The sequence below is a fragment of the Prionailurus bengalensis genome, chromosome E4 (genome assembly GCF_016509475.1).
Source record: "Prionailurus bengalensis isolate Pbe53 chromosome E4, Fcat_Pben_1.1_paternal_pri, whole genome shotgun sequence".
Taxonomy (NCBI): Eukaryota; Metazoa; Chordata; class Mammalia; order Carnivora; family Felidae; genus Prionailurus; species Prionailurus bengalensis.
The window spans coordinates 69044962-69066985 of record NC_057360.1 but is presented as its reverse complement, the minus strand read 5'-3'; the positions used below and the strand labels follow the sequence as shown (position 1 = coordinate 69066985).

The window sequence follows — 22024 nt, the reverse complement described above, 5'->3', positions numbered from 1 at the left end:
GAGACACAGAATCTGAAACAAGCTCCAGGCTCTGAGCTGTCAGCACAGAGCCCGACGCGGGGCTCGAACTCACGGACCGAGAGATCATGACCTGAGCCGAAGTTGGACGCTTAACCGACTGAAACAACCAGGTGCCCCTCTACCAAACATTTAAAGAAAATTAATGCCGGGGCCCCTGGGTGGACTCAGTCGGTTAAGCGGCCAACTTCGGCTCAGGTCATGATCTCTCGGTCCGTGAGTTCGAGCCCCACGTCGGGCTCTGTGCTGACAGCTCAGAGCCTGGAGCTTGTTTCAGATTCTGTGTCTCCCTCTCTCTGACCCTCCCCTGTTCATGCTCTGTCTCTCACTGTCTCAAAAATAAATAAAACATTAAAAAAAATAAAGAAAATTAATGCCAATCCTTTCCAAACTCCTCCAAAAAATTGAAGAGAAAAAAACACTTCCAAACTCATTTTATAAGGCTAGAATTACCCTGATACCAAACTAAGACAAAGACACTACAAGAAAAGTACATATCGATATCCCTGACGAATATTAACACAAAAATCCTCAACAAAATACTAGCAAATTAAATTCAACAGCACATTAAAAGACTCATACACCATGACCAATTGGGATTTATCCCTGGGACTCAAGGATAGTTCAACACACAAAAATCAATGAATATAATACACCACATTAACAGAATGAAAGAAAAAAGCACATGATCATCACAATCACAGAAAAAAAATTGGACAAAATTCAACACTTTTTCATGATAAATACTCAATAAACGAGAAAAAGAAGGAACGTACCTCAACATAGTAAGGGCCATACATGAAAACACAGCTAACATCACACTCAACAGTAAAAAAACTGAGAGCTTTTCCTCTAAGCTCAGGAACAGTGCAAGGACACATCCCTCACCACTTTGTTTCAACAAAGCACTGGAAGTCCTGGCTACAGCAATTAGGCGATGAAAGGAAATAAAAGACGTCCAAATGGGAAAGGAAGAAGTAGAGTCACTTCTGTTTCCAGACGTGATCTTATATGTGCAAAACCCTAAAGACACTGTTAGAACTAACACATTCAACAAAGTTGCAGGGACAGAATCAACACTCAAAGATCAGTTGTGTTTCTACACACCAGCAGTGAAAAGTCCAGAAAAGGAAATTAAGAAAATAATCTCATTTACAGCATCATCAAAAAGAATAATAAACTTAGAAATTAACCAAGCAGGCAAAAGACTTGCACACTGAAAACTACAAAACAGTACTGAAACACAGAAGAGACAAATAAGTGAAAAGAAGCCCTGTGCTCATGGATTGGAAGACTTAATATCATTAAAATATCTACCTCACCCAAAGCGATCTACAGATTCAACACAATCCCTATCAAAATCCTAAAGGTGTGGGTTTTTTTGCACAAATAGAAAAAAACTATCCTAAAGTTCATATGGAATCTCAAAGGACCCAGATAGCATAAAAAACCTTGAGAAAGAGGAACAAGGCTGGAGGCCTCACACACCCTGATTTCAAAATACGTTACAAAGCTACAGTAATCAAAACAGTGTGGAACTGGCATAAAGACAGACATACAGACCAATGGAGCAGAATGAAAGGCCCAGAAATAAAGCCTCGCTTATTTGGTTGAATGATTTTCAACAAGGGCGCCAAGAGTACACAAGGGGGAAGGGCAGTGTCTTTATCAAACGGTGCTGGGAAAACTGGACACCCGCACACAAAAAGAATGGAGTGGGACCCAGACCTCACACCACACACAAAAATTAATTCAAAATGGATTCAAAACCTAAACATAAGACCTGAAACCATAAAACTCCTAGAAGAGAACACAAGGGGAAATTCTCATGATATTGTAAGGGGCAATGACTTCTTGGATATGACACCAAAAGCAGGTAACAAAAGCAAAAATAGACAAATGGGATTACATCAAACGTTAAAACTTCTGCAGGGCAGAGGAAACCACAGGGTGAAAAGGTAGCCTACGAGAGGTGAGAAATATGTGTAAACCATACGTTGGACAAGGGTTAGTAGCAAGAATACACAGGGGGGCGCCCGGCTGGCTCAGTCGGTAGAGTGTGCCACGACACTTGATCTTGGGGTTGTGAGTTCAAGCCCCACGCTGGATGCAGAAATTACTTAATTTTTTTTTTTAATTTAGACAATAAAATAAGAAAATAAAATCTTTTTTAAAAAGAATGCATAGGGGCGCCTGGGTGGCTCAGTCGGTTAAGCATCCGACTTCAGCTCAGGTCACGATCTCGCGGTCCGTGAGTTCGAGCCCCGCACCGGGCTCTGGGCTAATGGCTCAGAGCCTGGAGCCTGCTTCCAATTCTGTGTCTCCCTCTCTCTCTGCCCCTCCCCCGTTCATGCTCTGTCTCTCTCTCTCTCTGTCTCAAAAATAAATAAACGTTTAAAAAAATTTTTTTAAATAAAATAAAATAAAATATTTTTAAATATAAAAAATAAAATAAACTTCACAGAGTTGTTAAGGATTAAATAAGACAACACTTACAAAGTGGTTAGCATGAAAAAAGAGGTGGGGGGGGGCGCCTGGGTGGCTCAGTCAGTTAAGCATGTGACTTCAGCTCAGGTCGTGATCTCACAGTTCGTGAGTTCGAGCCCTGCGTCTGGCTCTGTGCTGACAGCTCGGAGCCTGGAACCCGCTTCCGATTCTGTGTCTCCCTCTCATTCTGCCCCTTGCCCACTCACGCTCTGCGTGAAAAAAAAAAAAAAAAAAAAAGGAGACGCTGTCTCGCGCAACAACAGAGATAAACCATGAGGACATTACAATAAGTGACACAAGCTGATCATACAAGGACAAATATGGCATGATTCCACCTATCTGAGGCACCTGAAGTACCCAAACGCATAGAAACAGAAAGCGCAAGGGTGGTTGCCAGGGGCTGAGGGGTTTGTTGCTGGGGGGGTAGCGAGTTCCAGTCCTGCGAGATGAACGAGGTCTCGAGACACGCTGTGCAACAACGTGCAGGTGGCAACACCGTGAGGTACACCCGGTTGTTGAGGGTAAAATTATACCACGTGATTTCACCACAATAAAGTGTATATTAGAAGGCACCCCAAAGAAGTGTGAGCAAGTTGTCCCCTGTTTAGTCTGGGCGGCACAGCGACCCTCAGGACAGGGGACGCCGTCCGCTTTTAACTGGGGGGGGTCACTGCGAAGGGAGGTGAGGACACAGACTGCTCACCACCTTGACCACAGGCCTGTCCTGAAGCAGATTACCTTACAAACCTGAGGATCTATAAATGCAGTTCAATGAAACTGCCTGTGCATCTTTTGAAAACAAATCTGAAACTGTGGAGTGCCCCGTCCGAGGCTGGAATCGACCCCACAGACGGGGCTCCTGCTTGCCTCCGGCCTTCCCAAGGGGACAGGTGCTGTGTCTCCACAGCAGGGGCTCCCTCAGGGCAAGAACAGGGAGAAGCCAGCACTGTCCCCTCCAGCAGCAACAGGCTGCCACTTCCCTTCGCCCTCGCAGTCCAGCTCCGGCCTCACCCAGCCCTGTTTCCTCCACGCCTGCTTCCCCATCCCACAGACTTCTCCGGGTGTTAGGTAAGCTGCTGACGGCGGCTCAGGACCCCGGCACTGCTCACGACGCCAGGCCGAAGACTCACGGCCTCTCTCTCGTGGAAATGCAAAGAGGCCTAACGGGACCCACTGTGCGCCTGGAAGTGGAGTCTGAGTCTGGGTCGTGGGGATGAGGGCCCAGAGACGGTGACGCACGCACGGCCTCTGGCCCCTCACGGAGGGAGAGGGAGGCTGCTGCTGGCCCAGGGCTGCCGGCCGCTGCTGGCGGGGGGGGGGGGGGGTGCGGAAATCCAGGCACTGGGGTTTCTTTCTTTCTCTCTGCCCTTGGGGTCTCTTGAGGTGAGATTCCCCCTTACCTCAGGGTCCCAGGGCAAAGACCACCAAGGAATGAGGAGGTTCCACGGAATGGAAAGGTTTCAATGAGTGTCACAAAGGGACTGGGTGAGGGGGTACAAACTCCAAATCCAGCCTTTATTGCCACCGCATCAGTGGTGAGCAGGAGCGGGGGTGGGGGCAGCCCTGCTCGACTGTTCCCTGACCCACAGTCCCTGGAAATCTTCTGTCCCCAGCACACAGGCTGAGAGAAAGAGGAGAGGCCTCTGCTCCTGCTTCCGGGGGGGGCAGGGAGACCCCAAGCAGAGGTCAGGAGACACCCAGCATCAGGCAGAGCATCAGACGCTGGAGGGGTTGGTGGACTGAGCAGGAAACTCGCGGGGACCCCAAGCAGCCCTGAAGCCTCACAGAGGGGCCCCCGGGGCCTGCTGGCTCCAGGGACTAAGACCCTTTGGGAGGCACCCCCAGACCACGACACTCTGGAGGGGCCCATTCCCCTGTTCAGCAGGAGGCGTGCAGGGAGGAGCGAGGAGGGGGGCCTGGGTGGGTGGAGGAGGCTGCGGGGAGCCCGGGAAGAGCACCAGGGGCTGGGCGTGGAGGGGCGGTGGGAGGGGTCCTCTAGCTGCCGCTCTGCTGCTCCTGCTGGCGGATAAGATTGGCGATGGGGCCCGTGATGCCGCCTATCAAGGTCCAGTACTCGTCAAAGCTGATGCGCCCATCGTGGTTGGCGTCCAGGTTCTGGATGAGCTTGTCAGCAGCCTTCCGGTTACCTGTATCCTGGAGAGGAAGTGGGGGGGGGGGGGTGGTCAGCGGTGGGGAGGGCGGCAGCCACACACAGTCCCAGGACCTCCCTGGTCAGGCCTCGGCACCCCAAGAGGACCGGGGCCTGGGCGGTGGTGAGACGCTGGTTCAGGGGGTCACTCTGAAAAGACAGAGGCCGCAGTGGGGAAGGACACCACACGAGGATCAAGACTGGGGGGGGCTGGTGGGTAGGCAGGGCCCTCAGGCGAGGGGACCTCACCGTCAGCATATGGTTAAGCTCTTTCTGAAGCATCTTCCGGAAGCTGCTTTTGCTGATCTTGTTCTTGACCAGACTGTGTTTAGACACGTACTTGTAGAAGTTTTCCACCAGGACCACGACGGCCTTCTCCAGCTCTGTGTAGCAGTCTGCCATCTCACTGCCTCACTCCTCGCGGGGCCTGGGCGAAGACGGCAGGTGAGGAGACCCCACAGGCCAAATTCGGGGCCCCCTGCCCTCATCCTCCTCCTGGGCCCCTGGGCTGGCGGGTCCTCGGGGGGGGGGGGGGGGGGGGGGGGGGGGGGGGGGGAGGCGGCACCGGGGTAAGCCTGGAGTCAGAACAGTGTGGCTGCTCTGATACAGGTGCTCGCCAGCCCAACTGCCCAGGCAGGTTCTCCAGGCCCTGCCCCAGCCCCAGGCACTGGGCCTGTCAGAGCCCCAGTGAGAGCAGGAGGCTCCCATGGGAAGGGGGCAGAAGAGGGGCCCACCCCTCTGCTGTCTCCACAGCTGACCCACCCAGGGCCCCTGCCCAGGGAGCGCGCACAGCTAGAAACTGCTCGGGTGAGGCAAAGGGGCTGGGAGGCCGACAGCTATATCCCCCAGCCCCAGCATTGCCTGAGACCCCCGCCCCAGGCCACAAAGCAGGAATCTAGGCCCTCCCGAGTCCCTCCGGCCAGGCACCAGGGCAGGTTCTGCAGGAGCCCAGGCCATGGCTGTCCCTCTCTGGGGAAGGACAATGCACTCCCCCATGGAGCCAGACTTTCGGCAGGCCCCCGCCACACCCTGCTAGCCTGCCCTCCCTCATACCCACCTGGAAACACACAGCAGGACTCGAGGACCCCCCCACCCCATTACCTAAAGAGGAGCCAAGCCTGCTTTTGCCCCAGCTGGAGACACAGCTACAGCCAGCCAAAGGCCACACGCGTCACCCCCTCACCCAGGACAAAAGGCACTCACAGTCCAAGCGGATACAGCCTTCTGAATAACAGGATATGAGGGGAGCAGGCGGGTCTATTCTGTCAGTCGCCGCCCATGCCCAGAGCCCCCCCAAGTGAACCCCGGGCAAATGAGCCTCCCCTCCCGCCCCCAAGCCCAGGAATGAGCTACAGCCAGCCTGCCCGTTCGGTCCTGGCAAGGGAAGGTGGACACAGCCTCCGTCCGGGCCTGAACATCCTGTGGCGAAACTCGGAAGACAGGTCGGCTTGGCCGGGCCTTGCCACAGCCCCGGCCCCTGCCCCCAGCACTCTGCTCCCCGGGTCCCACAGATGCCAGCCGACAGTAACAGGGCTCATAACTGCTGTGGGTCTGCTCTCCCCTAACCCTCTCCTTCCTTGAGGCAAGGACAGTGTTTCTTACATGCAACCATTGCGTTTACTGAACCAAAGGACACGACTCATTGACTTGAGGGCCATTTTTTAAAATCCTAGGTAAACGCAAGCTCCCAGCTTTTAATTTCTGCACCTCCCTCACCTGCACTGTCTGGTCCAACAGCTTCCTTAAGACAGATGTTCTATAACATTCTACCTCCTTCCAGCCCTGCTACCAGGTATCCAGTGACCCTGACCACCCTTCCAAGTTATTTCTTTTACGAGGCTCTTTCTGAAGGAAGGGTGTGACCCGGAGGGACTAGACCCTAATGTAGGAAGGACGGAGGATAGAGAGAGAGGAGCAGGCTGGGGCGTCTCCGACGGGAAACCTGCCCTTCCCTCCCTGCCTCACCTGCCTGGCCACTCTGCTCTTCACACAGAAGGATAAAATATGGAACCAGGGCTACAGGAAACCACGTTCTTTCCCCTGTGCTCTTCGTTTATTAAGTGTGTGACTGTGAGGCTCAATGTTCCTGCAAACACCCTAATACTCACAAGTGAGAAGTGAGGAAGGAAAAAAGTTCCAATCCATGAAACTGTTCTCTGCTGCCCTTGACGGGAGAGTGCTCCAGACCCAGGGCCAGAACCCTGGATTCCGAAAGCTGCACCCACTTCAGCAAGGACTCAGCCAAGCCTACTCCCAACCAACTTTGGGAGTGGGAAAAGGGTTCAGAGAACCACCCCCCCCCAACCCTTAACCATCCCAGACCTGTTCCCTAAGTGAGGAACCCTGCGGGGAAATAGTCCCCGAGAGGAAAGAGAAAGAAATGGGGCTGGGGTGCTGTGCCTCTGCCCCTCCCCCTGACCCACCCACCCTCCTCACCACGTGTCTTCTTAGAATGTTGTCTCTCTGACCAGGGGAGCCTCCTCGATCCAGGTCCCAGCCCCCACCTGGCCTCTGGCTGCCTGCCTCAACAGCCCAGGTTCTCAGTCCCCAGTAATCCACCCCCCACCTTCTTGGAGATAACCATCTGGATAAGCGCTTTTCCAAAGCTTTTTCTGAAGGAAGGATGTCAGAGGGGGCTAGTCAGGTGTCATTAGCCTCCTCCTCCCTCCTTCCCCTGGGGGCCAGGAGACAGGCTCTGCCACCACACCCACCCACAGGCACCTGCTCCTCCCTCCGACCAGGCCCAACCAGGCGGGAGGGTCAAGCTGTCCCGTGAGCCTCTCCTAGGAAGGGTTGGCAGGAGGTAGGTCCTGGCCTGAGAGCTGGCGGGGTGGACATGTATATTAGAGCCTTCCCCAAAAGTGGGGGTTGGGGGACCACTTGTCCTCCAAAGGGCCCTCCCACCAGGAGCCCCCAGCCCTCCCCTAGTGTTTTCCTGGTCTCTTCCTTGGCTGACTCATCCTGGAGCAACCGAGAGGCCCCGCCCCCATCCCCCGCCCACCTCAGCCCAGTTTGCCGACTTCTCCCAAAACCTCCAGGGCCCTGAGCCTTGCCCCTGGATCTTCGCCCCTGTAACCCCACCGCCCCACCCCAAGCCCCTTCAGTCTGGAGCCCTGAACACCCGGCACAGTCCCCCCAGTCCACCTTCTCTTCCCACCACACTCCCTCCGCTGGAATCCGGAACTGTTTCCAGGTGTTGTGAGACCTCCCTGAACTTCTGTGCCTCCTGGCCACCGTCCTCTCTGGAGTCTGGCCTGCCCCCAAGCCTACATTCAGCCTTCTCTGTGTCCCTTCCATCGACCTCAAACTTGTTTCCTCACTCCTCATCATTCATTTCCTGATTCATTCATTGATTCATTCATTCACTGAACTGGTTTTCTTGCTCACCCACTCCCTTGATTCACTCATTGGCCCCAACTGCCTTCAACATGCAGGGAAGGTGGCATCCGAACTGGGCCGGTAACTTGTCACTCTATTTGCAAGGCTGTTTCAAACTGAAGTCTCACCCAAGTGCCCCTGCCTCACAGGACTCACTGCCTGGAATTCACACATCCGCCCACCCGCTCCTGCTGGACAGGACAGGGTGTGCCCCTCCGGAACATTTTCCAGACAAGTGGGGTCGGACTGAGGTGTGGACACTCACACACACTGCGGGCCCTGGCCTCACCGACAGCCACCCCTCTCTTTACCAGCTGCGAGGAAGGCTGAGCTCCACTGGTCTGCACCTCCGGAGCTCCCTCCCGAAGCACCCCTGCCCTATCGGGCTGGGCACAGGCAGACGGTGCAGGTGGCCCTGCCAGGCAAAGCCAATCAAGCCACAGCCTGCCTGGGTCCTGAAGTGGAAACAAGCCTCCGGCGCCTGCCTCCTCTCACAGGGCCCTTCCCGGTTCCTCCTGGACCCCATCACCTCCCAAGACACAGATCCCAGAGCCGGCCCGTGAGGCCCACATCCAGGTCTGACCACCCCCAACCGCCACCAAACACGCATTTGCCCTTTTTCTGTTAAGGGAGGGTCGGAGCAGCTGCGACAGAGCTCCTGAGCTCTCTGCCCCGTGGCCCAGGCCCTGGAGAAGAGCCCAGTCAGCGGCTGGGTTGGGGAGAGGGGGGTCTCGCCACCCCGTCCACCCCTCTGAAGGCCTCCCCACCTCCCAACCCCACCGAAGTCTCCATTCCCAAACCAGCCTGCGGGAAAGTTAAAAATTAACAGACCCTTCCAGCCCGGTCTCTAGCAGGGCCCCCTCCCCAGGCCCTCCTCACCGCCCCCTTCCCCGGGGGCCCCCCACGCCTGCAGGACCTCTCTGGCAGCCCCAGACCTCCCAGGACAGGCCTGGGGTGCTCACCTGCCTCCCAGGACTGCCTCCTCTCCAGCAGGGCTCTGGGGCCTGGACTCAGGCACCGCCAAGCGGCTCCCCACTCAGCCGGCCCAGGACTCCTCCCCGCTTCGCTCCCAGAATCTGTCCCACTCTGGCCGTGCCTGGCGGAGCTGGCTCGGTGGGGAGGTAGTGACTGAGCTCCCTCTGACTTGGCCCTGGGGTTGGGCCCTTGTTAAAGGGATACACACCTTTTTTAACACCCCTCCACCCCCACCCCAGAGGGAGTGGTGGAAGCTGGCAACCCCACAACCCCACCCTGCTGGCCCTGCAGGGCCTGAGCAGAACCCAGTCAATGGAGAAAGAAAGGGGTGTCACCTGCCCTGCTCACCTGGGTCACTGGGAGCCCAGTTTCAGGGCCCCCAACAGACGATTTCAGTTAGCATTCCAGGCCAGCCTGGCTGACCACAGACTCCTCCTTGCTGCTAGGGTTTCAGGAGTAATGCCTGATTTCTGTGGGCCCCAGTCAGAAGGCAGCAGCAGAACCTGGCCCCTGGTCTCCGTCTCCCCATTCAGACCACCAGGAGCTGACGCCCATTCCTAGGACCTGTCATGTGCAGCAGAGGATTCTTCTGCACCCCTCCAGCCCTTCCCCAGTACACCCAAGGAAACTGGCCAGTCAACATGTGGAGGCGGCAGCTGAAAGTAGAGGGGACCCACCCGTCCACTCCGACAAGGGAGACTCCAGCTCGGGGCACTCACTCTGTGTCAAGCTCTCTGCTAAGCACTTCCCGTGATGTGTCCATTATCCTCCTAACAAATCTGATTTATTTCAGAGATATTAATACCCCATTCGACAGATGAGCAAACTGATACTCTGAGAGCATGCCCAACACTCCAGAGATGGTAAGTGGCAGGGCTGGCTTCAAACCCAGGCGGGTCAGCCTGTTTCTCAGCCCCACGTTTCCCTTGCTGCCGGTCGCCCAGGGAACACCTGGGGTCATAACTGTCTGGGGTCTTAACTGTCTCCCCAGGTGAGCACACATACCCTCTCCTCCTGGCAGAGGACCAGCCCCTTGGCAAAGAAGAGCCTGTCCTCCAGAGAGGACCAGCTCTCCAAGCTCTGGGGCCTGGCACCCATCCTCAACCCAAATCCATTCACTTCTGCCGCAGCCACTGCGGCCCCACATGCCCTGTGCCACCAAGGGCTCTGCCACTCACCCAACCACCCCTTGCCCGTGGACTGAGGTAGGGCAGGTATCCAGTCAAGACAGCATCTTTCACTTTTTCCGTTTTTTTTATTAATCACATGTTACAAAACAACCATCATTCTTTAAATACCCAAGCACCCAGCTGGTCCTCTCCCAAAGTCACCCCCTCCTCAGCCTCCCCTCTCCAGCCTGCTCTCTCTCTTCCCCTGCCCTAGCCCAGGGACAGAGTCCTGGAAAGAGGCTGGGGCAGAGCTGTAAGAAGGAAGGCGTAGCACTGGACAGAAGTTATCATTTGGGTTGGGGAAGAGATAAGGAAGGCTAGGTTCTCAGAGACTCTTTTTAGTACCAAATATCAGCCCCATTCCCCACCCTCTTCTTCAAATCATATCCAGTAGCCCAGTTCCTCTTTGACCTTCCCCGCAACCAAATTACTTGGCCCTTAGCCCATCCTTATCCCTCCAGCATCTCGCCACATCCATCCCTGGGCCCAACCCATCCCCTGAGCCTCCCTCTGGTGGGGACTCATGGAGTTCCACGGAGCTCCCAAGGATGAAGTACACAGAGACCCCTGGGAAGGCTCACTAAGGACTTGAACCTTGCAGAGGCGAGGCAGGTGCAGACTGGGGAATAGTGTGGTGGTGGTGGTGGTGGTGGTGGTGGTGGTGGAGAGGCGTTTCTAGGCCCACGGTCTCTAAGGTCCCCTTTCCCCAACATCCCCCCAAGAATTCCAGAAGAAGATTTTCAACTCCCCCGGACAGGGCTCTCCAGCTTCACGCTCCTGGCTGCTTCTCCAATCAGCTCCCAGAAACTCCCAAACTCCAGTTTAGAGTCGTTACAGCTGCCCAAGTTGGCGATTTTCTCTTCGAGGCCGCAATTGCTCTGAGGGGAGGGAAGACACCATAGCTCAGGGAGGCAGCACCCTTTGATCCTCCTGCCGCACCCCTGCCCAGGGGCAGGAGGCGGGACCTGTGCCTACCTGGCACTGGCAGTTGGGAAGGGCTGGGGTTGCTAGTGCCAGGGGCCGTGTGGGTGGGGCCTTGGAGACCCAGAGGGGAAATCAGGGCGCTGCCTGGGCGGGCCGCTCCCTCAGTACCGGCATGAGGTGGGGCAGCTGCTGGCTGACCAGGTCCCGTAGCTCGGAGGGGGTCAGCGTCTCCTTGCCACCCTCCACAGAGTACTGGTGGAAGTTCTTGATGAGGGTCTCAATGGCCCTCTCCACGTCACTGAATTCCTGGGCATCCTGAGGGCAGGGGACATCACTCATGTCAGGGAGGCTATGTCCACCCTAGGACACCCTACCGCCCTAAGGCCCTCAAGGCCAATAGGGCAGAAGAAAGCTGGGAGGCACAGAGGCTCCCACCCACTCCAGAGCCCGGCATCCAACCCCCTTCCCCCCACTGGCCCCTGCCCTGCCTGAGCCACAAGTTGGGCAAGGCTTCCACCCTGTCACCCCCCAGCCCCCACCCAGGGCAGGTCCCAGCATGCGGCAGACTCTCTCTTCCCAGGAGGGTTCCTTGTGTATCACCCCTGTGGGTACGAGAGAAGAGTCTGGGTCTCCCGAGCAAGGTCTAGAGTGCGGGGCAAGGCCAAGAAGAGGGGACACAGACCCTCAGGGTCGGGGAGTGGAGCATGGGAACAGAAAGTCCAGGCACGAATGGGCCCACCTCAGCATTGGCTGACCGACACTGCCCCATGGTGACCGGTGTACTCGTCCCGGTGAGAGCGCTGTTGTCCCACAGCAGGCCTCAGAGGAGCCGATGGCTCATGATCTGCCTGGAAGGAGGAAGACTGAGGGCAGGGGATGGCTCAGCATATCTTTCTCAACTGTCCCCTCTGGCTGTACCCTCAATATTCTGTTCCTTGCTCAGGGGGTCGGAGCCAACTCCACACAAGACCTGGTTCCTGTGAAGGATCCAGAAGCTGAGATCACAGCCCCCAGACCCCCCTATTCAGAGGGAATCCCTTGGGCCTCACCTTAGATCAATCTTCCCAGTTCTTCCCACCATTCTCCTCTGCTACACACACACATACACACACACACACACACACACACACATCATCATCATCATCATTGTCCAGGACCTGGCCCCTTGCCCTTCTCCTGGCAGGCCAGGGTAGAATAGGCTACTTGTGTCCTCTGGACAGGGGCAGCCCTTTGGGTGAAAAGGCCTATGTCTCCTTACCTGCTGGCAGCTGCTGGGACCGGACGCTAGGAGTCAGCTCACCTGAGCTCAGCTCTTATACTTGGGGGCAGGGAGGGAAGGCAGAGGGCTGGGCCTCATCCCTAAGCCACCCCTGCTATTGCAGCAGCCTGGGCTGTGAGCCAGCCCTGTCGGCCCCACCCCCCATTGGCCAGAGCCCCGAGAGCCTCCCCACTCTGCCATTGGAGGGAACCCTTGGAGGCTGGGGCTGGGTGGCCTCTGGCCCCAGACCAGCAAGCAGAGTCAAGGCAAGAGAAAGGGAAGGGGAGGCTGGGGAAGGCAGAAGGGGGCCTTGGCAAGACTGTGGGGTCGAGCCTGGGAAGAAAGGCCTGGAGGAATTGAAGTGGAGGGGCTTCGAGTCAACATCAGGAAAGAAGGAAAAGCAGAGACTGATCAAGGCAGGGCTTGTGGTCCGGAGACATGTGAGTTGAGAGAGGTCCCCAGAGACCTCTCTGTCCTTTGATGTCTCCCTCTCCCTCTCTCTCTCTCTCTCTCTCATACACACACACACACACACACACACACACACTCACATTCCTCCCACCAGGGCCAATTTGGGTAGTGACACCAAGCCTGCAGTTCCCATGGCCAACAGGTGAGGAAGGAGCCAGAGAAGGGCAGCCTGGCAGAGGGGCCACACTGAGTGTTGTCCTGACCCCCTTGGGGCTCCCCTCAGCCAGCATGCACAGCATGTGTGAGCCAGCATGTGTGAGGCCCAGGTGAATGATGTGGCTGTTAAGGACCTCTCCAAACTGGTTGGGCTGCCTACTCCTCCCTCCCCCAGAACCCCATGCCTTCCTGAACCCAACTCCCCCAATCCAGTGCGGGGGATGACATCCCAGGAAGCCTCGGCACACCCCAAGGGACCTCCTCACCTGACGGGGAGATGACGGGGAGAGGGAAGGGAGAGCGGCAGCAGGGGAGGTAGTGTGGGCCAAGGCAAGGATGAGGCGGGACCCAAAGCTGAAGTGTGTCTCCCAATGCCCCTCCCTGTGTCTCCTCCTAGGCCTCCCCTGCACTTCTGGCCTCAATCGAGTGCATCTAAAAGCGTCTCTCCATGAAAAAGCCCTCCCTAGAGTACCCCACTCTGTGTTCCTCTGAGAGCTCTCTGAGGGTCTCTCAATCTGAGGGCTTCTCCAGGAGTGCCTCAACCAGGGGTCCCTCTGAAGAGTTTCTCGTCAAGTCTCTCCTAGGGTCTCTGGTTTGGGGGAAACCCCCTGTGAGACCCACTCTGGAATGTCTCAGCCAAATGGCCCCTCAGTGCCAGCCTAGGGGTCCTTCTGAGGTCTCTCAGTCTGAGGGCACTTAGATGGAAGGTCTCAACCTGGGAACCTTCCTTGGTGTGCTGTGGGGAGGTTGTCTCAGCCGGAAGGTTCCTCAGGAGTAATGGCTGTCCCAGAGGGACACCAGGCAGCGGCAGTGACAGCTGCGGGGAGGCGGTGCCTGCTGGGCTGCCCCACCCCTGCCCCCTCTGGTGGCGGGCAGTTCAAACCGCAAGCCCCTCAAGCCAAGAAGGGTGGGGAGAGGGGCACCCATCCCACAGTCTTCGTACCGGAACCTCGTGTCCATTCTTCTGCTTCACCCCTGCTATGGAGGGAGGGAGGGAGGAGAAGAGGGCCCAGTGGTCCCACACCACCCATCCGGAGAGGATCCCAGTTCATCACAGAGGCTCTGGAATTTCAACCCAGTTCCACCTCTTCTTGTCTGCGAACTTCTCTAAAACCTGTTTCCTCATCTTCAATACAGAACTTAAAAACAGTACCTTTCCTCAAAGGGCTGTGAGAATCAACTCACAAAGACACCGCAGGAAAAGTGTTTAGTACTGTGCCTGGCACACAGCAAGTCCTCAACACAAGTTCACTGCTACCATTATCGTCCAATGACACAAACCCCGGGTAAAAGAAAAGTGTAAACTGAGACCATGCCCCTGGGCCCCAGGAGGCACCTGGTGGAGTAAGAGTCACTTCGCCTGCCCCAGATGTCTGTTCTCTTCCTTTCATATATTTATTCATCAACCATTTGTTTATTTATTTATTTATTTATTTATTTTGAGAGAGAGAGAGAGAGAGAGAGAGAGAGAGAGAGAGAACCCCAAGCAGACTCCACACTGTCAGCACAGACCCTGATGCAGGGCTCAAATACGCAAACCATGGGATCATGACCTGAGCCGAAGTCCAGAGTCAGACGTTCGCTCGACTGACAGAGCCACCCAGGAGCCCCTCCTCAACCATTAATTTATTGAGCACCTCCCCGGTACAAGACCTGGTGCTCGATGCTGCAGAATGATATTCAAAGATGAGTGACATCCCTGGTCTACAAAGAGCTCAAAATTTTTGGACCCACTCTCAGACCACCTCCTCTCAAGAGAAGAAAGCAGGGTAGGGTGGGAACAAGAAACATTTGTGTTTCAAGGAGGAAGCTATATTGGGGGGAGTGGGGTTTTGCCTGGCCAGCCTGGCCCTATCCTGGTCAGGGGCTTTACTTCTTCCGGATCTCCAGGGCCTTCTCCTTCCGGATCTCCTTGGCCAGCTCCCCTATCAGTCTCCAGTACTCATGGAACTTGAGCTCGGAGTCCTGATTCACATCCAAGCTCTCCATCTTCTCATCTAAGGAGTCCACATCCTGAGGAGACATCAACAGGAAACGTGGGGTTAGAAAAGAGAGTTCCTGAGATAGGGAGAGAGGAAAGAACTGCTAATGTCCATTCTCTTCATCTAGGACCTGCCCCAGGCGTTCAGGACGAGGCTGCAGCCCCGGAACAGTGCCGCCAGGGGTCTGGCAGTTACTAACCTCTCCAAACTGGTTAGGCTCCAAGGGCAGCAGCAGAGGGAGTAGAGGGCTTGACTTGTAGTGTTTGCCAGCATGCAAATACCCCCACCGTGGCCGATTATGGACCACAACCGTGAAGTCGCCGAACACAGAGCTGGGAAGAGGTGCACACAATGAACTGTTGCCTACAGGTAAGATGGGCTCCGGCACACCACGGCACTTGGGATTTGCTCAAGAATGCTCAGGGAGCCCATGCAGGCCATCCTCAGAGCCTTCTCAGGCCACCTTCTTCCTTCACAGAAAGCTGGGGAAACTCAGTCCTAAGCCACTCGTTTGTCTAACCCTAACGTAGTGTCATTCTTTCCAGGTCGGTTATTAGCCTGGTGGATCAGGCGAATGGCAAAGACATGGGGTATCTGGTTTTCTGCAGGGTCTTTGACAACGCCTCTCATGACAGGCCTGTGACATCAAAGGATACTGTAAACTGAACCCATGATCAAAGGGTCTGTTGCTAGATGAACGATCACAACCAAAACATAAGCTGGTGAACAATGGATCAATGTCAAACTAGAGAAGGGCGCCACGGGCAGAGCCCAATACTCAATATTTTAATCAATGTGTGAATGAAGGCAGAGAAGCCTTACCAAATCTACAGAAGGCACGAAGCTAAAGCTCATTCGTAGAAAAGCTAAGAAAGACCTTTTAAAAAGCCACATTCATGCTTAATCGTAAAATACTTACAAGCATTACCAGTGGAAGGCAAGATGCCCAGTGTAACATTATATTGGGAGGGGAAAAAACATACAATTAATCAAGAGAAAGAAATGAAAGGTATAAGTACTAGGAAAGAAAAGGAAAATCCACCTCTTACTATATTAGCAATTATATAATTGCTAATTATAAAAGGAAAAACCAAAAGAGTGATAACAGCTAACATTTCAACAGTCGTAAGCACTTAATAGTGCCGACTGTTCCAAGCCTTATGCTAAATGCTTTACATGCCTTATTCCATTTATTTTTTTTTATTTTATTTTTTAAATATGGAATGCTTCACAAATTTGCGTATTATCCTTGCACAGGGGCCGTGCTAATCTTCTCTGTATTGTTCCAATTTTAGTATATGTTGTGCCGAAGCAAGCACAATGCCTTACTCCATTTAATCTTCATGACCTGCTAAAATGAAAGGGACCTTGTCCATCTTGTTCACCATTGTAACCCAAAGCCTACGACAGCATCAGGACAGGACATAATAGGTGCTCAATAAATATTGACCGAATAAATGCAAGACCAATGCAATGAGGAAGGTATTATTATGAGTCCATTTCACAGATAAGAAGTTAAGGCTCATGGGGCATCTGACTGGCTCAACCAGTTAAGTGTCGACTTCGGCTCGGGTCATGATCTCACAGTTTGTGGGTTCGAGCCCTATGTCTGGCTCTGTGCTAACAGTTCAGAGCCAGGAGCCTGCTCTTGATTCTGTGTTTCCCTCTCTCTCTCTCTGCCCCTCCCCTGCTGATGCTCTGTCTGTCTCTCTCTCTCTCTCTCAAAAATAAATAAACATTAAAATAAATTTTTTAATTAAGAAAAATAAATTAAGGCTCAGAAAGATTAAATAACCAAAGATGACAAGCTAGAATCTGCATTTGAACCTAGATTGTCTGACTTAAAGCTTATGCTCTCATTCACTACTCTCTATTTCTTTCCCCTTTTAAAAAAACTATTAGAGGGGTGCCTGGGTGGATCAGTCGGTTGAATGTCTGACTTCAGCTCAGGTCATGATCTTGCGGTTTATGAGTTCGAGCCCCGCGTCGGGCTCTCTGCTGTCAGCACAAACCCCGCTTTGGATCCTCTGTCTCCCTCCCCCTCTGCACCTCCCCTGTTTGTACTCTATCTCTCTCTAAAAACTAAATAAACATATAAAATTTAGAAAAAGAAAATCTCTTTAATGAAAGAAATAAACAAGCAGTTCACAGAATAAGGATTATGCATATCTGTCAAAAATATTTTTTAATATTCCATCTCACTCAGAATTTTAAAAGTATAAATCAGAACAAGATATCATTTTCACAGATTAGCAAAAATTAAAAGTCTGATAAGACCCAATTTAGGCAAGGACGTGAGTAAACAGGCATTCGCATGCACTGGTGGCCTTGAAGCCTGATGACAACCTTGCTGGGAGGCAAACTGGAACTATCTATAAAAAAGAAAAACAGGGGCGCCTGGGTGGCGCAGTCGGTTAAGCGTCCGACTTCAGCCAGGTCACGATCTCGCGGTCCGTGAGTTTGAGCCCCGCGTCGGGCTCTGGGCTGATGGCTCGGAGCCTGGAGCCTGTTTCCGATTCTGTGTCTCCCTCTCTCTCTGCTCCTCCCCCGTTCATGCTCTGTCTCTCTCTGTCCCAAAAATAAATAAACGTTGAAAAAAAAATTAAAAAATAAAAATAAAAAAAAAAAAGAAAAACAAACATGCCTTTTGACCTAATATTTCTACTGGCAGACATTTACCCTATAGGTATTTTCCCTCAAGTATGTAAAGATATATAAACAAGGATGTTTGCAAAAGGGAAAAAATGGACACAAGAAATGTCCATCAACAGAAAATTCGCCACATAAATTTGTGTTAGTCTACATACCATTACATACAGTGCATCGTTTTCTTCAAATGGGAAATATCCTTTATGCACTGTTACGTTTTATTTATTTATTTTTAATTTTTTTAATGTTTACTTATTTTTGAGACAGAGAGAGACAGAGCACGAACGGGGGAGGGTCAGAGAGAGAGGGAGACACAGAATCCAAGGCAGGCTCCGGGCTCCGAGCTGTCAGCACAGAGCCCGACGCGGGGCTCGGACTCACAGAGGGCGAGATCATGACCTGAGCTGAAGTCCGAAGCTCAACCGACTGAGCCACCCAGGCGCCCCGCACTGTTACATTTTAAAAAGGCATTTGTAGAACAGTAGGTAAGATGTTATTTATTCATTTACTCACTCAACAAAAATTCTTACTTTTTTACAATTTCACTCACTCGGTATTTTGCCGAGCACCTAGCAGAAGTCAGACACTGCTCTAAGTGCTGGAGATAAAACAGTGAGCAGATTCCTTTCCTTCATGGGACGCACACCCTTGGTAAATGTAAGTGTGTGATGGAAGTCAGGTTGTGATAGGTGTATTCCGGAAGAAAATAAAAGAGGGTAAAGGAATAAAGCACAAGGGAGGTGGTCTTTGCCCTCAGAAGTGAGGGGAGGCCATGATGGGGATTTGCCATTTGAGCAGAAATCTGGGTTCAGCGAAGAATAAGCCTGGCAGATGCCTGAGGAATGAGCATTTGGGGCCAGGAGAGCCCAGAGTATAAATAACCCTTGCTGCTTTTGATTTTTGCAGAGATGGAAGGCATAGCTGGAGAGGGTTACAGAGTCAAGAAAGGGTGTTTTTTCTTTTTTTTAAGATGGGAGACATTACAATATATTGGAAAACTGACCAGAACAATCTGGTAGAGAGGGAGAATTGATGATGCGAGAGAGAGGAGGAACCGAAAAAGTAGAGATTTTAGCTGCTGAGGAGGAATGGAGTCCGGCAGCATAGGAGGGCTTGGCCTCAGGGGCAGAGACAGATGCTTCAGGGAGCAGGAAGGAAGGCAGGGTACATGCTGACCTTTGGTAGACTTGGGAGGCAGTACAAAGAAGTTTCCTGATGGCTGTTATTTGTCTGAGAACGTTTCTCAGTGAGAGGGAGACTGTGGAAAGAGGGGCTGGAGCTTGAGGAGGGAGGAAAAGTTGTGCAATTACCATCTGAAAGAGCGGGTCAATGAACCAACTGGGGAAATGTAGCAGAACTGGCAGGCTGTGCCGAGAGTCCCCTTGGAGTCCGCGGTCACAGATTTAAAGACAGACAAGTCAACACTGCGTGTCAGCTATCCTTCAATTTAAAAAATAATATTGATAGGGGCACCTGGTGGCTCAATCGGCTGAGCGTCTGATTTTGGCTCAGGTCACAATCTCGCTGTTGGAGAGCTCGAGCCCCACGCCAGGCTCTGTGCTGACAGCTTGGAGCCTGGACCCTGGAGCCTGATTCTGATTCTGTGTCTCGCTCTCTCTCTGCCCCTGACCCGCTCGTGCTCTGTCTCTGTCTCTCTCAAAAATAAACATTAATTTTTTTTTAATTTTTTAAGTAATATTAGTAAAAATGACAGAGTCTGACAAGTAACATGGCAACATCTTTTCATCCAGCCAGATGCAGCTACACGAAAGTGCAGACACAGAAAGGCAGGTAGACTGGTGGACTGATTGATTTTTTTCTTTTCCTCTGAGAGTGGAAATTTTGCTTTATTTTGGATCTGAGAAAGAATGGTAGATTTGACCATCAAGCTAATGAACATGAAACGCTGGACTTAACCTGGGTTGGGATTCTGCCAAAAAACCAGGACAGAGAGGAACAGAATCAAGGGTGGGCCGTGACCGGGGGACTGATTTCCATGCTAAGCCTTACAGCCCAGCTGAGTGAGGAGGGACTGCGGACATGAGGGACATGTGGAAGGACAGGTGACAAGGTCCGAAGACTGAAGGTCCTGGTGGAGTCCAGGAAGGGCTGGAGTGGAGGAACAGAACTGGAACAGCAGGAGGTGATGCTCTGAGAAAGGACACCGAGATTTGGGAGGTGGGGCATTATTCTGGTAATGACAAGATCTGAAGCAACAGAGAGGGCTGCTCAGAAGCAGGACGGAGTCTTTGGAAGCGAGGGGTTGAAGTCCCTGAAAGGCCCAGGTGTTGCATGAATGGTCTGTGTGCACACTGCAAAAGCAGCGATGGGAAGAAAAACATCAAGGCAGGAGCTGCAGAGTTACAAGGGATTCAGGAAGGAGCGGGGCAGGTGGCACAGGAGCTTCCCAGAAGCTGCACGTCTTAGGAAGAGGAAGAAACTGAGATCTGGAAGCAGTCACCAAAAGCAAAGGGGTCACTTCCTGCATTTCCAGGCCCAAGGGGAGTTGGGTTTGGAGGAAAAACCAGTCAGTATCTGACAGGGCTCTGGGGAACACTGCACCTTGAGTGGTGTCTCATTTCCTGAGAGAAGAGAAAGGGAAGGAGCCGAGAAGTCTAAGAATGTAGGGGATTTTGCAGATGATGCACTGAGTCTCCAAAACTCGCTTGTGATTTTGCTTTTTTATCCATATTCACACCCTCCTACGTGCCTGTGAAATCTCAGCAGGGATGAAACAGAAACTGTTAACAGACTGGGATGATGAGGCAACTCAGAGTGGATGAAATTTAAATGCCTACTCTGTCCAGTGAGTAGGAGAGAAGGAATGACCTTACCAGGCACATTATTGAGGGGATTCCCAGAGGGGGTGAGAAGCAATCATGGATTACTTACAGGTCTCTCCTACTCTGAGATCTATCTCTGCATGAATTTGACTGTGCTTTTATTGTTCACGCACCCCTTTCTACATACAGCTGAGCCTCAATTTCCAAATACGTGAAGTGAGGAGTTTGGACTGTTTTGTCTTGGCCTCCTTCCAGCTCTGATGGTCTGTAACTCTCCTGGAAGCCACCTCTGGGTCCACCCCTGTGTTGGGGAAATGAGACCAGAAAGGCACAGAGCATACTCGAGAACCCAACAGCATTGTCTGATGGGAACACAAAGCCCAATGACACACTTGCACTCACACTGACACAGTGTTACCTAGTTACACACACACACACACACACACACACACACACACACACACACCCCAGAATCCTTTACACATGTAGTCACCCACACCCTTGTCCACCAAATACCTGGGGTCACACGATCAGGCCCAGAATATCACCCTGCCTCATATACCTGGCGTCTGGCAGCCACTGTCCCCCAAAGTCTCAGGCCCAGAGACCCCCACCTACCTTGAGCAAGTGAGGCAGCTGCTGAGTGACCAGTTCCTTAAACTCATTGATGCTGAGGCTGCCCTTGCGGCCCTCCTGCCCTGCAAAGGTGAAGAAGGTGGTGACCACTGTCTCGATGGCCGCCTCCAGCTCAGTCAGCGGCTCGGCTGCCATCAGGACCCTGGAGGACAGGGAAGAGAGAAAGGGAGAGTCAGACTAGGCCAGCCTGTCCCAGCCCACAGGGAACCTTCCCGGGCAGGTGGGAGGGGACAGGGATGGGGCCTGGGGCAGGGGGCCAGGAAACAGCTCAGTGCAGGCAGAGGAAGAGGTGTGTGCTTCCAGAAACCCCATCCTCTCCAGGTCTGAGCTGGGTGGTCCTTTCCAAGTGTCTGTGTCCTAGAGCCCCCTCCGTGCTGGTCTCAAAGTCTCCAGACTCCTCTGAGAGGAGGCACTTTGGTCCCTAGGGCCCTGTCTCGGAGGTTCAGCCGGCCCCCAGGGGTCATGAGGCCGGCTGTTTTCCAAAGCTTGTTTGTACAGGGACCCGGCCCGCCCACACGCCCCGGGCTGTGTCGCGGGCGGGGTGGCCGGGGTCAGGCCTGCGGTCGGGCCGCGGGGACCCCGCCGGGCAGGGGCAGGCGGCGCAGGGCCGAGCCCTCCGCTCCCCCTAGCGAGGACGGCGGCCGGGCGCCCCCAACCCCTCCCGCACCCCGGTCCGAGCTGGCTCGGGGACGGGCCCGTGAGCCCCACGACAGAGAGGCGCCCGACCCCCCAGGGTGGGGATCCGGGACTCACCGCGGCGGGGGAGAGGCGGCAGCGCCCCAGCCCAGCCCCAAGGTGTCCGCTTCTGCCCGGATCCCGGAGGGAGGAGACCGCCCAGGCCCGCCTCCCGCCTCCTGCCTCCCGCCGCCGCCCCCACCCCCACCCCCTGCACTCGGGCGGGGTCCCGCGGTCCCCCAGCCCACCCGGCCTACGCGCGCGCCCCGGGACCCCTGCCGTCCCACCACCACCCCCCACCACGTCCACTCTGG

The 22024-nt window shown here is 53.9% G+C and overlaps 3 protein-coding genes and 1 non-coding gene across 7 annotated transcripts; all 4 read right to left on the bottom strand.

Annotated features, from left to right (window-relative positions):
• Nucleotides 1–3991: 3991 nt before the first annotated feature.
• On the bottom strand, nt 3992–9191 carry S100A16 (S100 calcium binding protein A16). 3 transcript variants are annotated; one of them, XM_043567745.1, is made up of 3 exons: nt 8995–9191; nt 4904–5081; nt 3992–4659 (listed from the first exon to the last, which is right to left on the bottom strand). In XM_043567745.1, the coding sequence occupies exons 2-3, from the start codon at nt 5054–5056 to the stop codon at nt 4501–4503; spliced, it is 312 nt and encodes a 103-aa protein (XP_043423680.1). In that variant the 5' UTR covers nt 5057–5081; nt 8995–9191; the 3' UTR covers nt 3992–4500. The 3 variants fall into 3 exon arrangements, with proteins under 3 accessions (XP_043423680.1, XP_043423681.1, XP_043423682.1); XM_043567746.1 differs by lacking the exon at nt 8995–9191 and adding an exon at nt 5756–5859; XM_043567747.1 differs by lacking the exon at nt 8995–9191 and adding an exon at nt 5712–5818.
• A 1051-nt stretch (nt 9192–10242) lies between these two features.
• S100A14 (S100 calcium binding protein A14) lies at nt 10243–12478 on the bottom strand. 2 transcript variants are annotated; one of them, XM_043567710.1, is made up of 4 exons: nt 12359–12478; nt 11840–11948; nt 11269–11415; nt 10243–11054 (listed from the first exon to the last, which is right to left on the bottom strand). In XM_043567710.1, the coding sequence occupies exons 2-4, from the start codon at nt 11867–11869 to the stop codon at nt 10917–10919; spliced, it is 315 nt and encodes a 104-aa protein (XP_043423645.1). In that variant the 5' UTR covers nt 11870–11948; nt 12359–12478; the 3' UTR covers nt 10243–10916. The 2 variants fall into 2 exon arrangements, with proteins under 2 accessions (XP_043423645.1, XP_043423646.1); XM_043567711.1 differs by having other exon boundaries at nt 11840–11963; nt 12359–12468.
• Nucleotides 12479–14593: 2115 nt separating this feature from the next.
• On the bottom strand, nt 14594–21911 carry S100A13 (S100 calcium binding protein A13). The gene is made up of 3 exons (XM_043567714.1): nt 21789–21911; nt 21018–21177; nt 14594–14998 (listed from the first exon to the last, which is right to left on the bottom strand). The coding sequence occupies exons 2-3, from the start codon at nt 21168–21170 to the stop codon at nt 14855–14857; spliced, it is 297 nt and encodes a 98-aa protein (XP_043423649.1). The 5' UTR covers nt 21171–21177; nt 21789–21911; the 3' UTR covers nt 14594–14854.
• Nucleotides 16180–16284, bottom strand: LOC122476665. The gene has a single exon (XR_006295579.1). It is a non-coding gene; the product is annotated as a U6 spliceosomal RNA (small nuclear RNA).
• Nucleotides 21912–22024: the final 113 nt, after the last annotated feature.

Excerpts from the sequence above, each read along its gene's own strand:
- S100A14 (XM_043567710.1), bottom strand. The coding sequence starts at position 11,869 with ATGGGGCAGTGTCGGTCAGCCAATGCTGAG. Across the intron at positions 11,416-11,839 it reads GTCGGTCAGCCAATGCTGAG|GATGCCCAGGAATTCAGTGA; the intron begins GTGGGCCCATTC and ends CCCTGCCCTCAG. Across the intron at positions 11,055-11,268 it reads AGCTGCCCCACCTCATGCCG|AGCAATTGCGGCCTCGAAGA; the intron begins GTACTGAGGGAG and ends CCCTCCCCTCAG.
- S100A16 (XM_043567745.1), bottom strand. The coding sequence starts at position 5,056 with ATGGCAGACTGCTACACAGAGCTGGAGAAGGCCGTCGTGGTCCTGGTG. Across the intron at positions 4,660-4,903 it reads AGCTTAACCATATGCTGACG|GATACAGGTAACCGGAAGGC; the intron begins GTGAGGTCCCCT and ends CTTCCTCTCCAG.
- S100A13 (XM_043567714.1), bottom strand. The coding sequence starts at position 21,170 with ATGGCAGCCGAGCCGCTGACTGAGCTGGAGGCGGCCATCGAGACAGTG. Across the intron at positions 14,999-21,017 it reads AGCTGCCTCACTTGCTCAAG|GATGTGGACTCCTTAGATGA; the intron begins GTAGGTGGGGGT and ends ATGTCTCCTCAG.